The sequence below is a fragment of the Diceros bicornis genome, chromosome 18 (genome assembly GCF_020826845.1).
Source record: "Diceros bicornis minor isolate mBicDic1 chromosome 18, mDicBic1.mat.cur, whole genome shotgun sequence".
Classification (NCBI taxonomy): Eukaryota; Metazoa; Chordata; class Mammalia; order Perissodactyla; family Rhinocerotidae; genus Diceros; species Diceros bicornis.
In genome coordinates, this window is record NC_080757.1 from 60,397,480 (window position 1) to 60,413,328 (window position 15,849).

The window sequence follows — 15,849 nt, forward strand, 5'->3', positions numbered from 1 at the left end:
GAAGGTCAGACAGGTGTGCATTCGAATCCTTCATCCTTTGGATGCTGGGCCTCACTGTCCCCCTCTGTAATGCCAGGGGTAATGCCTGCAGCTCAGCTTGTGGGGATTAAATAACACTGAGCAGCTTTCACTGGGTAAGGCCCTCAGTATGTGTGCCTTCCCTTTTCTTCATGTCCACGATTTACCACATTTATATTCCGTCTTATCTGCCTTGGCATCCAGGCATGCAGATGGGACCTTGCATAGAGAGCACACTCAGGAAATATGGGTGCCTTGGGAGATCCTGGAGAGTTCAGGTCACATCATGCACACCCTTTGTGATCTCCTGGGAGCTCAGGACAGTGCAGCATGTGGTGTGTGGGCAGAAGACTCAGTGAGTCACAGAGCCCAGAGCATGCCTTGAACGCAGAGTAAGGTACGGACAGGGGCTCTCACCCAACCTGCACTGCTCCTGTGGGCCATGACGGCTCCTAGAAATTGGGATGTTAAATCGAATGCTACTCTGGGAGCAAGGTGGTACTCTCCAGTCAGCCAAGGCCTTCAAGGAAATCCTGCCCTTTTCTAACTCACCTTTCGTTCTAAGAAGATCCAGACTCAGAAGATGAAATCATGTAATCAAGCCTATTTACGAGGGCTCAGGATTCCTGAATCTCTGGGCTCTTTACCAGAATAACAAACAGGAGCTTCCCACAACCCCAGCTCTTGAAAGCTTCCACTCCTGATAGCATGGTTAGGTTCTCGGAAAAGGCAGCTACCTCAGAAGCCACCCAAGTATGCAGAGGCAACTCTGTTACTAAAACATCTCCCTTTTCTCTTTCCTAGGAGTTTCTTTTAATAGTGTTTACACTCAAATTTGGAGAGTCTTATTGCATCTGGCTGCGGATCCCTATCCAGATGTTTCCGATTTGGCTATGAAAGTGCTCAACAGCATCGCCTACAAGGTATGTGGACAGGGTGTTCTCGACGAAACTCTCAAGTTCTTGATTTTTGGTTATGAATATTCAAGCAGGGAATTCCAGGCATATTCAGGTCTATGTTGTAGTTTAGAAACTTTCAATGGGCGTTTTGAATCCAGAGATTTACAACATACCCTGAACTCTATTGACGTAGCTTCAGCTGGGGCACACATTACTGCTTCTGCTTACCCGCATCAAGGCACCAGGAAGTGAGGTAGGATTCTCATTATTTCTCATAATCCTCTCAATGTCTGTAGGATCTGTAGTGATGTCCCCTCTTTCGTTCCTGATAGTAGTAATTTGTGACTTCTCTTTTTCATGACCATTCTGGCTAAAGGAAACTTCTCAAAGAACCACCTTTTGGTTTCATTATTTCTCTGTTGGTTTTCATTTTCCATTTTATGGATAGCTGCTTTTATCTTCATTACTTCTTTTCTTCTGCTTACTTTGGGTTTAGTTTGCTCTTCTGATTCTAGTTTCTTAAGATAGAAGCTAGGTCATTGACTTTAGTCCTTTCTTCTTTGGGGACTGTAAACTCTCCTAGTCCTTTTGGTGAGCTCTGGAAATTATTGGCCTTCTTGTGGTTCTTTCCTCAGCCCTTGTGGGTTTTCACCCCACCCAAGAACAGAGAGAACTCAAAGACTTGAGGGGCCTCCCCTGCAGACCTCAGAAGCCCTCTCCCCTCTGTACTCTGACCTGCCAGTTCCAGCCACCTCGGCTTCTGTGGAGCTCCCGTCTGTCTCCTCTGCTCACTGGACCGCCAGGCTCTGTCTGAGGCCCCCGCCCTGTGCAGCAGCCTGGGACTGCTAGGAAACGCCTGCCAACCACCTAAAATTTCCTCTTAAATATTAAAACTAGTGATTAGTATTATACATGACTCTTGACATCTGAACACCTATAGCCTGAAACTTCTTGCTCGGTGTTACCCCAAAGCGCGGGCTGGCAGAAGTGGCCCTGAGGGGAGGTTCCGGGGCTGACGTGGCTTCCTGAGGTCATTAAACTCTTCTTTCTACTTCTACGTAGTTTGAAATTTTCCATAATAAAAACTACAAGCAAAACGCAAACCCCAAGCCCGTGGAAGGGGATATAAATGCTTGAAATTAGGCCACGGCTCGTGAGCTGTGTGGGCTCTTCCATACATAGCTGGCGGCAGCTTCTGTATATGAATATAGAATTCTACGGGTCATTCCATAATAAAAGGCTGTTTTGACTAGGATGAACAAAAATTTGGCTGCAGAGTTAAATATCTAAAATAGGCCCATTTCTCTGTAAACTGAAATGTAATCCCCTCATTAGTTCCTAGAGCAGAAAGTAAGACCTTTATTTTTTAATTTTTTTGCTGAGGAAGATTTGCCCTGAGCTAACATCTATGCCAATCTTCCTCTATTTTGTATGTGGGTCACTGCCACAGCATGGCTGCCGCGGAGTGGTGTAAGTCCACGCCTGGGAACCAAACCCAGGCCACGGAAGCAGAGTGTGCCAAACTTAACCACTAGGCCATGGGGCCAGCCCCAGTAACACATTTTTTTAAATTAAATTGAAGAAAGGATTTCCTTAATGTTTATGCTTCCAAACCCTTCAGTAGCAATGTTTACTCTTAAAAATATATACACACACATATATATACACACACACAAAAACAGAGATACACACACAGGCAAGGTCTCTGGGGAGCACAGACTCCAGAGGAGGCCCACTCTGATCTCCGTCCCTCTGGCATGGGTGTGCCTGTGGGCATGACAGCATGTGCACACTGGGATGTGTGACGTCCAGATCAGTGCAGCAGGCAGAAAGCCACATGCCACTTTAATGGGGGTTTCTAGGGCATGGTTAGAGAGTGTTGTTCCAAAGGAACAAAAGGCTATGTTTTAGGTTGCTGTAATTTGCTAGTGTAGCTTTGCATGGTACAAGAGATTACACATAAGATATTTATTTACCTTAAAGTGGGGTGAGGGGCATTTCTGGCTCACAGCTACACACTTGACACATAATCCAAAAGGACATGGAGATATGGTTTCTGTGCTTCACGTGCCAGAGAGAGAGTCCTAAGAGGAATGTGTTTAACAACCCAAGGTCAGGTCTACTGTGATGAACCTATAGTTGTCAAATTTCACAATTAGGCACTGAGATTATATTTTTAAATAATTCAGGTTGATTATTGGTAGGACTAAATAAATAAAGCCACTGAAAAATAAGCTTACATAGCCTGAATACTGGTTTATCATGACCAAAATAACCAAGAAGCTAAATTAACTGGGGGGAAATGATCAAACCACCTCAACAGCACTGGCTTCCACAGTGTGGCCTTGGCCAGGGGCCGTCTCGAGGGTGGCTTCAGACCCTGCCGCCTCTCCGGGGGCACACTTCTCTGGGTCCACCTTCTTTTCCCTCTCTATCTCCTGCCCCAGCTACTGAACTTCTCCCCTTCCTCCCTTCCTTGGTCACAGACCATAATATGTTGTAATAAACATATATTTTTAAAAAGTTTTATTTTTGAATAAACTCACCCTCTAGCACCAGGAGACCCTCAACTAATGTCCCCTACTGCCTTGATTTGGAGGTGGCCCTGTGCATGGAAGTGCTGTCTGACAGCCTCTCCCAAGCCTCACCTGTCTCATGGCTTCCTGCGGCCTCCACCAGGAGGAGGGACACCCAGAACTGTCAGAACAGAGCATGTCACTGGGGGCAGGAATCACAGCAGTCCTAGTGAATAGCAACAGTTAGAGGCATCTGTGTTTAGAGTTTGGAACTTTCATGCTCACTGCAGAGCCAGAGGTGACAGACATCACTACTTGGACTAGCTTAGCTTACAGAATTAGACGTACCCCTGCCTTACCGTCATGGCCCACAGGCTCTGCCAGGCCAGCGCAGGCAGCCTCAGGAGAGCTGGTCCCCTGGGGATTTGGACTCGGTGACTCTGAGGTGGCCGCTGTGAATCTGTTTTCACTGACACTCTGCTGTGGGCTCTCGCAAGTGTCCCGTGCAGGGACTCATGGCCACGACGTAATGGAATGGCTCTCCAAGCCCGTGGCTCCCTGTGGAGCAGCACACTCCAGCCTGGCGGGGGCAGTACAGGCTTTGGCTGTGGGTCCCATTCCAGCTCCACCAGCCTTCAGCCAGTTACTTCACATCCACCAGCTTCCATTTCCCCGCCTGCAGAGCTGGGATCATTGTAGGCTCTGCCTTCGAGGGGTGTGGTGAAGAGTAAGTGCAGTAACCCCACAAAGCCCTGGTCACCGTGTGTGGCCTGCACGGGGACTCCCCAAGACAGCAAAACTAAAGTATTAGTGTCATCATCTTCTTCCCCGTCCTCACTATTCTCTGTGAAAATGAAGCCTCTCCATGGTGTACGGGTCCTGGAAAGAGTAGGAGGGGCTCACTAATGCCAGGTTCTCTGCCCGTGGGGCCAAGGACTGAGGGCACCAAGTGCCCCTGGAGTGAGACTTTCCCAAGCCCATTAGTAACCATCGGGCAGTTCATCATAGTCACCATTGTTTTAACTGAGTACTACCTAGGATTTAGAGTCCAAAAGGAAAGTTCATTTATCTGGGAAATGAAGTTTACAGAAAAATTACTTACTAGATAAATAGAATTGTGTGCTTTTACAGTTCTCAGTGATCACGCAACCAGTGGGCTCTGCATCACACTTAGCCCAAAATACCTCTGGATAATCCTTTTGGGAATCACCTTCTCACACATGAATCCGGATGCTTGATATTCAGTTACCAGGGACATTTCTGAAATACCCCATTTCCCCCAAGAACGAGCAGCCAGAAGCCTACGTTGGTGTCCTACACCCTGACTAAATCCAGACCCAGTTGGGAGATTCACTGCCCAGTCACCCACGTTTCTTTCTGGCATTTTTCTCCACATTGGATCAGACTTTCCTGTGTCCTTGTGAGGCGACATATTCTGTTGAAGAATCAGAGAGTAAAGAAAGTGCTCAGGGAGCTGGAGACAGAAGGGGGTCTTACTGTAGCCCTGGCCCCTGTTACAGAGACCCTCCACCATTAACTGCATGGGGCAGGGAGCAACGGTGGGGCTGATGTGTGTACGTGCGTTGAGTCCCTGCAGGGCTGATGTGTGTACGTGCGTGAGTCCCTGCAAACTATTGCTAAGAGAATACGTCTGACCTGGACAACATGATGTTTGCCACCCTCTGAAAAGTTGGCCTGTAGCCACAACCTTGACCTCTCCCTGCTGCCCTTCCTCTTCTGACTCAGCCACTGGTTAGGAAGGGGACTTCGCTCAGGCCTTCCTCAGGGTCCAGTGGTTTCAGTGCAGCGTCATGGGGGGATAACAGGGAGTTGATGCCATAATAAGACAGGCAGGGGCTGTGTGTGCTCAAGGCAGATGGGCACTCACAGCGGGGTCCTGGGTCTCACAGACCCACGCTCAGTCCTCCTCAATTTATAGCCCAAACCCTGAAATCCAGCAAGTGCACTAGTGTTTGTTAACCTTTTCTGATGGTGTGCTCGCTATTTAAAATGGCAACTGGTGGGCCGGCCCCATGGCTTAGCAGCTCCGCTACTGGCAGCCCGGGTTCGGATCCCGGGCGCGCAACGACGCACCGCTTGTCCAGCCATGCTGAGGCTGCGTCCCACATACAGCAACTAGAAGGATGTGCAACTATGACGTACAACTGTCTACTGGGGCTTTGGGGCAAAAAAAAAAAGGAGGAGAATTGGCAATAGACGTTAGCTCAGAGCCGGTCTTCCTCAGCAAAAAGAGGAGGATTAGCGCAGATGTTAGCTCAGAGCCAGTCTTCCTCAGCAAAAAGAGGAGGATTAGCATGGATGTTAGCTCAGGGCTGATCTTCCTCACAAAAAAAAAAAAAAGGCAAGTGGGACTAGCGCAGAAATAACCTCCCGAGAGCCTCTCCAGCACCCCACCTGCACCCTGAGCGACCTCTGTCCCCACACCCATTCCACAGATAGGTGGTCTGCTTGGTCACTTCCCTGAGGGTCACCTCCCACTCACGTTCACGGGTGCAGCCCCACCCTGACACAGGGTCAACGCCAAGTAAATGTTTGTGGAATAAATAGGAATTGTTGGGCTAGAGAAAGCTTCCTGTAGGCCTGAATCCCTGTGCTCACCAGTGTGCAAGCTACAGTCATGGAAGTCTCCTAAGCCGGTGATGTGCCCACCTCTCAGGATATCCAGAATTGATAGGAAATTAGAGTGGTGTGCCAACAACCGTCAGTGTGAATCTCATTAAAGTGGGACTGTCTCCTTCGCCCTTCGGGTCCTGACATCAAGCCCGGGGCTGCATTAGTTCCCAGCCGCAGAAGAGTGAGTAGAGCAGAGAGTTAGTCACCACTGGCTCCTACTCGCTTTTTCACATTGGAGCCTCCTGGAAGGGTGGCAGGTGGGCGGGCGCGCAGAAGAAAGAGTCAGAGCGGGAGGGTCTCGGGGAAACCGGCCATGCAGGCTCCTGAGTCACTGAGTCGCCGCTCAGCTTGGACCCCAGCCGAGCCTCTGTGCTCCTCGGGCATTTGAAAGATTTGTGGATTCTGCTGAAGTCTTCATTTCAACCGCAAAAGTTTCCTGTCTTCCCCATCACCTCCCACCTTTACCATCAGAAATTTTGAGGAGGCACATATTAAGTTTATAGGTTCTTAGCTTAAATTTGTTTTTTCTTTTTAGAGTTTTTAAGAGATCATTTGGCTCTCAGGTTTTGTGGGTGGGTGGGTGTGTGTGTGTGTGTGTGTGTGTGTGTGTGTGTGTTTAGGTTTGGCCAAATAATTTAAATACCAAAGCGAAAGCAGGTTCTCCAACAATATAACTTTTATAATTCAAAAATAAAAAGCATTTTTAAAGGCTGATTATGGTTCCGTTTTCTTGCTATTTTTATTTCAAAGGGGAGGGTTATCTGGGAAACACTGATATTATATAAATGAAGAATTTTATGGTTGTCATTTTCTGTAATTATCTGTCTGTTGGCTGAACGTCGGTACAGTATCCCTCTTTGCTGAGTGAACAATCAAAAACGTGAGGGTCCCTGTAAGGAACCAGGGCCAGGTTCCACTGGAACATCACCCCACGAAGGTCGAGGCTTGTCTGTTTCGCTGGATGGCACCCCGAACTTTGAGAACCAGGTCTGGCAGCAGCCGCACTCAGGGAGAGCTTGCTGGCCGTCTCCACTGGCCCCATGTCCCGTCTCTTCACGCAAGAGGAGCACTCCCTCCCGGCGTCAGGCCCTCTCTGAGTCCTCTCACCTCAGATGCCCAGAGCCAGCAAGCCCGCCCAGCTGCCCAGTGTGCTCAGAGCAAAACGTCCACAAAAAGACTTGGCCAGCGTGGGCTTGCTGACAGACGGGCAGTGGACGCCTGGGTGTGCTTAGTGTTTCCTGGGCTCTTGTTACTCCAGCAGACATCTGTCTCCAGATCTACATAAGTCCTGTTTAACAGAAGCAAGACAAAACCACTTCCCTCCTGAATGCGGTCTCAACTGGTGCACGTCCTTTTCTGTGGTCAAGTGTCAGACCCTGCAGATGTTTGTGGAAGGCAGTTTACAGAGCCCGCTCTCTTGTCTCCATCCACGAAGTGCAGCCTCTGAGGAAATTGCTCGGAGCCTGCCCCGAAATAGGAAAAACAAAGCAGAGGCTGGAGCAACGTTCTTCCCAAGAGGGTGGGAGCTCAGTCCTCTCAGCAAAGAGGGAAAGAAGGCGAGGATTCGCCCCAGGCAGAATCCAGGAAGATTCTGCTCACAGGAGAGGGAAGGGTGGCAGTGAGGGCAGGGGATGGAGGTGGTGTTCATCGTCCTGAGGGAGAGAGCCCCATGGAGAGCTTTCTCCCGACTTCCCAGAACCCCGACTCGTCGTCAGCCCCTGGCATGGTTTTGTGACTGCGTTTTGGGGATGGCAGCCCCAGAGCCTCACTGGACCTGGCGAATAACTTCTAAAAAGCAAAAGAATCTCACTGTATCTGCAGGGTGACGTGTGGGGGCAAATTTCAACTGGGACCTTCCATTGGTGTGTGAGGTTTCCTCCACCAAAAGGCCGTTGAAGCCATACGAAAGCAACCACCAACCGGTGCTCCTGTCCTTGGCCTCAGAGGTCATCACCAGCTGACCGTCCACATCACTTGTCCTTTGCTCTTTCAGGCTACAGTGAACGCCCGGCCTCAGCGCATCCTCACCACATCCTCTCTCACTCAGTCGGCGCCCGCCAGCCCCACCAACAAGGGCATCCACATCCACCAGGCCGGGTAAGTGGCCTGGGTCTTGCCTGAGAGCAGCCCATCCACTGAGGTCTGTGGGTGAGGTTCCCTCGGACGCTCCCTCTCCCGCTCTCTGCCGAGCTCTGCGCTCACTGGCTGTCTCTTCCCCACTTTTCACCTTCTTCCCCCTGCTGCTCTCTTCCCCGCTCCCTGCTTCCCTCACCCTCTCTGGCGAGCATGTTCTCTCTGTCTCTCTCACACACACCCCTACATCTGTCTGATCTGAGCCCCTTCCTAAAATTCCTTCCTGTCTTCCTCTGCACACATTCTAACAGCAGGAGTTGAACTGAGCCTGACTTCTGTGGCCCCTCAGCATTTTATAGGAGAGGGTCTCTGTCCTCCCCGTGGATAACCAGCAGGGTGGAGGGTGGAACACTCCTCTTATGTCAGCATTCACACCACAGGAAGTGGCGAGACTGTGCACTAAATTCAAGGAGAGCAGACTCGTGCACTGAGCCCTTCCGGTGCCCCTGGCTGGCTCACTTAGTCCTGACCTAGCTTGCCTCGCTGCGTTAGTTTTCAGTGGAAGAAGGTTCTTAGAACCTGCGGGCAGAAGCTGGAAGGGGCATTAATTCAGCATCGGCAGGTGGTGTTGGGAGGACGTTCTGCCCTGATAACCTGGTCCTTTGGTGGTGTCCGGAGCTTGGGCAGAACCAGGAGAAGTGGCTTAGTGTTTGGTTTCAAAGTAACAGGCTCTGGGTAAAATGCAGTGTTTCTTCTTTCCCGGACGTAGAGGCTCCCCCCCAACATCCAGCGCAAGCAGCTCCAGCCTGACTAACGATGTGGCCAAGCAGCCGGTCAGCCGAGACCTGCCTCCAGGCCGGCCAGGCACCACCGGCACCACGGGCGTGCAGTACACACCCCACTCCCACCAGTTCCCCAGGACACGGAAGATGTTTGACAAGGGCCCAGACCAGGTACAGACGCTGGACTGTTCGGTGATTTTTAAACACTAATTCTAACGAGTTTAGATGCCGAGAGCTTTGCTCCTCAGATGTGAGCCAAGAGCTCGGAATTAGTTGGTTAACGTTGCCTCGCACCTTGTGCAGGACACAGGGACCATTGTCCTCTTGTCCCAAGTGATGGCTCTTGGCTCGCTCACCCCGTTTGCACAGTCACGTCTTTGCGAATATCACAGGGCTGTTCCTCTCACTCCTGCAGCCTCTTGTTCTCAGTTCACTATTCTTGGCAACTTCCATGTAACAAAATAAGCACATGGAGCTCATTTGCTTTTTTTCTTCTTGGGTAAGTAGCATTTTGCCTCCACTTGGCATGGCAGCCACTCCACAGAAGTGTTTGTTCTGAACGGGTTCTTTGCTTTGTCCATAAACGTTCAGTTATGCCACATAAGTAGGTACGGTCTCTGCCCTTAACTAAGTTGAAAAAGAAATTTCAGGAGCGAGAGGAGTTGGTTTCTTCATTTGCCAGGGCTATGAGAATATGTAACAGGGGAACACAGAAGCTGGGCATTTGCTGTCTTGTCCAGACTGCTGCTTTCTGGGCCAAGGATGTGCGGTCTAGAGAGGTTCTTCAGGATGCACCAAGGACGTCTGGCTGCTGTGGGTGCCTCAGAGCAGCCACGTGTCTCAGCTCACCAGTAACCAGTGATTTTAACAAGAAGTGCACAGTAGGCTGCAGGGGACTTTGTAGCAAGAGGCACATGTTGGTGACGAAGAGGCTTCCACACATGCCGCCCAGCCCCTCACCCACCCTGGCTTTCAAGCCTGCCTGCTCTCCCTGCCTTGACAGCTGTAGAGCAAAAACGGCCACAAGCTCCCGGTGCGAGGTTCTGCCTCTTGGCTGGACCCTGACGTGGGGCGGCCAGGCAGCAGCAGCTCGGCCCAAGGGGTGCTCAGTGTCCCTGCGGCCACCATCCCCAGGGTCCTGGTCCAGCAAAGCAGCTCAGTGGCAGCAGGCAGCATGTGGTTCCCCTACTAGGTGGGAGATGAGACCCTATCACTGCATCCCATCTGTGGGATTTGCCACCAAGCAGGCCTCCCCGGATGACGAGCTCCTCTCTGAGGGCCGCCCCAGTGCCATGCACCACGGGGACGGCTCATGCCCAGCCACATGCAATGAGGTGAGCTCCTACTCTGACAGCCCTGGCCACCGTAGGTCCTGCAACGGGAAACAAACTGACGCATCGCCCTGTGTCAAGTATTTTACAAGCGGCATCAAGTATTTTAAGTTTTAATAGTTAGAACTCCCAGTTGGCCTGTGTTCTGCTGCGCTCTCTGTCCAGGAGCCCCTGCCCTCCTCCGGGTACCTGTGTGGCTGGCCTCGTTGGGACAGCAGCCCCAGTACTAGGTGGCAGAGGCCTTGTGGGAGTGGCTGACTCGGTGCTGATGGGCCTGTGCAACCAGCTCGGCAGAGTGACAGGGGCTCTGCAACCCAAGCCACCTCGGCCAGCCCCAGAGGGACGCAGTTCCCTGAACGCAGACTTGGATGGCCCTCCCTAATGTGGGTTCTCTGGAGCCCTGTCCAGACATTCAGGGTTCCTTAGTCACCAGGACGCAAGAGTGAGGGGAGCCCAGAAATGTTTCCTTAGAAGCAGACCACTGCCAACCACTGTGCCCTTTGGCCCCAGTTATGAACTGTTTCAAGCATACAAAGAGCTGTGGGGAATGAGGGGACTCACTGTTGTTTCTGTTCTCTTCTCCTCTCCTCCTTTCCAAACGCCCGGAAGACCACTGACGATCCAGATGATACTGCTGGACACAAAAGTTTCATCTCAGCCACAATGCAGACAGGATTCTGCGACTGGAGCGCCCGATATTTTGCACAGCCCGTCATGAAGGTAGCTACACATCATTAGCTCTGGGATTTAAAGCGAGAACCCCTGGCCGAGTGCCTGCTCCTCCTGTCCTCCAGCAAACACTCACAGTCCTTCAGAGCCTCCCCCTCTGGCTCCATGCTTCCTTCCCCAGGAGCCCGGCCTCAGGCCTAGGCTGTCTGAACCCCTCTGCTCCAGGTTGATGGTCTGAACCCCACTGGCTTTGCGCACTCTGAGCCTCAGCTGGCTGCTCACTGTGGCTCCCTCTAGCCCAGGTGGGGCCGTGCAGGCCACTTCCGGAGCTGTGGCCTGAGGCAGGAGGCCAGGGCTGTGTAGGGTCCCTGCTGTGCCATCAGCCTGCACTGACCCTCCAGGGATTCTGTCCCACTGCATTTGCAGCTGTGAAAGGGTGGCGCCAGATTGATGTCATGGTGGCTCATGTTAATAGTTAAAATAAAACAGCAAAAGAAACAGACTTCATTTACTTTCCTGTCTTCTCACAAAAAAAAAAAAAAAGAAGCCTGCCTTTTCTGAGGTTGCCGGTGTAAAATGTATCTTTTTGTCCTAATTGGCAAAGTCACTCCAGGCTTTCAACTCCCTCCTGTCCCCAGGCATCACTTGGGCAGCTCCGCATGTTGGGGACTGTTGGACTAAGCTAGCTGATTTTTTTAAAGACCCATCCACTGGGGCTAATTCTAAAGCATTCTGGCTTATTCCGGGAGACTGCCTTCCAGGTTTAATTCTGCCACAGTCATAACATGAAGTGTGTCCTGTCGCCGCAGATTCGAGCACACATTCAGGTGACAAGTTGGGACGGCGACACTTTGTCGAGCAGAATCTCTCGTGCCCGTCTTTCTGCAGGGAGCACAGCAGGGGTCATTTTTAGACTTTCCTGGCCTAAAGCACATTCTTAGAAAACCTTCTTCCTCTTCCCTCATATAGGTCATTGAAAATTGCAAATTGCAAATTATTCTTAATTGTTTATCAAGCTACACGTCCTGGAATGTTCGTGAAGAGTGTTGGGCTCTTTATCATAGCTTTTTTCTGCTTCCCCATAGTCAGTAAAAACACAAAATAACAGTTGTCAGCGCCTGAGACAGGTCATCAGGTTCTAATTTATTGAACCCCTTTGCTGAAAAGGGAGAGGAGATCTCTCTTCCGTTTTTTAACTGAACCTGACTTTTCCAGAAAGCATTCTGGCAATAAGTATCAAGTGCCTCGAACAGCCATTCTCTTTGACCTACTAATTCATTTGCTAAAACTTTAACAAGGAAATAATCAATGTTATGGATGATCTGTGTATTATCCATACTAGCAGAAACTAGGATTCACTTAGAAGTCCAAAAGAGGGAGAGTGGCTAAAAAATCATGAAATATTTGGTACAATATTATTGGAGCAATTAAAAAATTGAGCTTTAAAATTTATGTCGTAAGGAGATGCTCAGGATAACATTTTTTAAATGGAAAAAAAGCAGGACATGAACTGGCTGCAAAACGGGCATAGTTGTAAATGCCGTGTGCACACATGTCTGTGTGTCAGAAAGAGACTGCAGGGAAACTAATCCTGGTGGTGGGATCTCAGATGACGGTGGTGGTGCTGGATTTATTTTTTTCTTATATGTTTCTATCTTCCTTACATTTTCTACACTAAGCATGAAGTACCTTCATAGTTAGGAGAAAAAATATTAAAGAAACAAACCTCCAGAGATTATTGAGACTCGTGGGTTAAGTTATGGTCAGCAAAGCTTGTTGCCCCAGACCAGCTCCTGCTTACATTCAGGTGGCCGTCAGTGCGCTGCCCACCTGCAAACTGAGGAAAGAAAGAGTAGTGAGCCCTGGAATGTGTACCAGGAGACAGGTGGATGCTGGTGCCCGGGGTAGCGAGTCGTCCTTTAGAACCATGGTACAGTCTGCTTAAAAGTTAAATAGGCTTTAGTTTAATATTAACAGAAGTTTGGTTTCCTTGATACTGTCTCCTACTTAAGGCAAGAGAGGTCAAGCAATTTAGAACTCTAGATGGCGTGGCCTTCCATCTTGCTGAAATGGCAGTGGCTCTAAATTATGATAATTTCTTGGTATGGTAATGAGCAGCTTTTCTTGAAGTCTTTGAAGAATGCCTGTTCTTGGTCATCTACATATGGTGACAGGGAGAAGTGGCATTGATAATCCGAAACTCATTTCTCTTATTATTTTTGTGTGTGTGTGAGGAAGATCAGCCCTGAGCTAACATCTGTGCTAATCCTCCTCTTTTTGCTGAGGAAGACCGGCTCTGAGCTAACATCTATTGCCAATCCTCCTCCTTTTTTTTTTTCCCCAAAGCCCCAGTAGATAGTTGTATGTCATAGTTGCACATCCTTCTAGTTGCTGTATGTGGGACGCGGCCTCAGCACGGCCGGACAAGTGGTGTGTCGGTGCGCGCCTGGGATCCGAACCTGGGCCGCCAGTAGCGGAGTGCATGCACTTAACCGCTAAGCCACGGAGCCGGCCCCAAAACTCATTTCTCTTAAACTTATTAAAAATGAACTTAATTTTTCCCCCAAGGATTGGCTTTCCTCCACTCAGTACGGTGTGCCTACGCTGCCGTTAAAGTGAGCGAGCCCCCCGGAGGGACACGTCAGCTGTTTGTAGGAGGCAGTTCCCGAGGCACGTGGAGTGTCAGGCAAGAGTTGGGGTTTCGTCAGGGACGTCTCTATCTGTCCATGTTTTACCCATGTGCAGACCCAAAGCCAGATCTGCTCAGTGGCTAATGCCACACCTCCCTTTTTTCAGAACTAGCAGCAAATCCATCTGCCTTTGTGTTCTTCTGTTTGTGTACCCGGAGTCTGAGAATCCCCGCCAGGGAGGGTCCCATGTGTCACAGCGTGGAGGAGACAGGCCATCTGGCCTATTAGGTCAGTATGGGTCCCAAATGTGGACACAGCAGTGAGAGTAGAGAAGGAAGGGTCCACAGAGGGTGTCCTTCCACTCCTCAGCCTACGGAGGCAGTCAGGAAATCTGCAGTAACTAAACGATGGTTTCCTCTGACCCCACCACGTTTGTGAAAACAAGCTCTCCTTTGGTGGCAGCTTGAAATGATGAGCTCTAGGTTATGACTGAAAATGAGTTTTTGTTCTGATCCGTTTTGTCTACAGTTCCTGGTAGCAACTAAGATGTTGGGTGGTTGAAGGACATGAAGTGATTTTCGTTTTACGTTAATTAGAGACCTTTTCTCAACTTGAGAAGAGAAGCAGGACATGTTTCATCTCGTTATTTTAAAATTTTCTCCTACTTTTTCCTGGTGATGTTCACAAGCATGTTTTTTAATTAATTTAATTAATCATCTAATGACATGTTTGTGCAATAAAATGCATTAGGAACTTTTTTTATTAGCCAGCTTCACATGTAAACTAAAAATGGCTCTAGGCTAGGATTGTACCTCAAAAAGGACAGAACCCCAAACTCTAAACTCCTTCAAAGGTAAGTATAAGAAACTAAAATATTCACCAGGTAACAAAATTATACGCAGTACTACAGTCATGTGCAACTAGTGGTTAGTAGGATTGAGTACCTGAAAACAGGATTACAATGGCAATGTTTGCTAGCTTTTTTATCAGTTCGCAGTCAGATTCTTTACAGGTCTGCATGACTGAAAAGACCTGTGTTCTGGACGTGGTTCTCCTTTGATTGATGAAACAACTTTGTCTCTTCCCTGTGTTGGTTCACAGACCTCAGATCTGCTTTAGAAAGAATGTTAAAATGGTCTGTCATGTGCTTAAAAAAAAAGATATTGAAATTTATTCTGATTACAAAAGTAATACAAATTTCTTTCAGTCTCAGGTTGACAAATTTCAAAGATTGATTTTATCCAAAGGTTGTCTTACCAGAGTGTGGGGAGATGCTCTTGGTGGAGGTACAGAACTAGCCTGGTGTAGGGCAATTCAGCAGTAGCTATCGAAACTACAAATGGGTGTGCCCTAGAAACCCACAATCCTGCTCTGAGAAATAGATCCTGAAACCAGTGCTATACATGTATATGTAATGATATATGTCCAAAGATGCTCATTACGTTATCTATAATAGCAAAAAGTTGAAAACAGAAAAAAAAGAATATTAATCAGGAGGAGACTGAATTAAAAATGCTGCATCCTTGCAGTAGAACCCTGCACAGCCATTAGAGTTGATAAGTTCTGTCTCTGTGAGGACTTGGTTGATGTCCTTGGTATAGGGGTCAAATCATCAGATGGTCCAAAATGCTTGCACAAATGCTATGCTTCTATAGATCTGAATAAGCATTGGAAGAAGCCTGGAAGGTTATGCATCAAGCTATTCATGCAGTTAACTTCTAGAAGGTGGAATTGAAATCAGGGACAGAGACTATCCTTTTTATATTGTACACTTCTGGGTTGTTTGAATTTTTTAGAAAGAATGATTAGTTTTGTAATTAGGAACGTGTTAAAATATAATGTTTAATTACAAAAAGAGCTTTAAAAGAGTCAAACAGATTGTTTTAAGACATCACCTGCAGAGTGCATATCAGTTTACTTGCACAGAGCCCTTAAAGCTAAGCAACGATTTACATTGCGCAAAGAGCGCGGGTCCTGTTGTGCCGACTCACGTGTAGAAGAGTGGTGAATGTGCTCTACACTTTATTAAATTTTCACATCTATGAAGCTTTTCTCTTTTTTCTGAGGAAGATCAGCCCTGAGCTAACATCCATGCCAATCCTCCTCTTTTTGCTGAGGAAGACTGGCCCTGGGCTGACATCCGTGCCCATCTTCCTCCACTTTATATGGGACGCTGCCACAGCATGGCCTGACAAGCGGTGCGTCGGTGCACTCCTGGGATCTGAACTTGGGCTGCCAGCAGCGGAGAGCGTGCACTTAACCACTACGCCATGGGGCTGGCCCTCTATGAAACTATT

General features: G+C 48.9%; 1 protein-coding gene across 5 annotated transcripts in view; it reads left to right on the top strand.

The window, feature by feature from the left end:
- Positions 1–15,849, top strand: part of RPTOR (regulatory associated protein of MTOR complex 1) — a 403,326-nt gene that overhangs the window by 349,397 nt on the left and 38,080 nt on the right. For all 5 annotated transcript variants that reach the window (XM_058561824.1, XM_058561827.1, XM_058561828.1 and 2 more), the window contains 4 exons: positions 823–941; positions 8,061–8,164; positions 8,910–9,093; positions 10,863–10,973. In XM_058561824.1, coding sequence (XP_058417807.1) covers positions 823–941; positions 8,061–8,164; positions 8,910–9,093; positions 10,863–10,973 — 518 coding nt within the window. The remainder of the gene's footprint in view (positions 1–822; positions 942–8,060; positions 8,165–8,909; positions 9,094–10,862; positions 10,974–15,849) is intronic.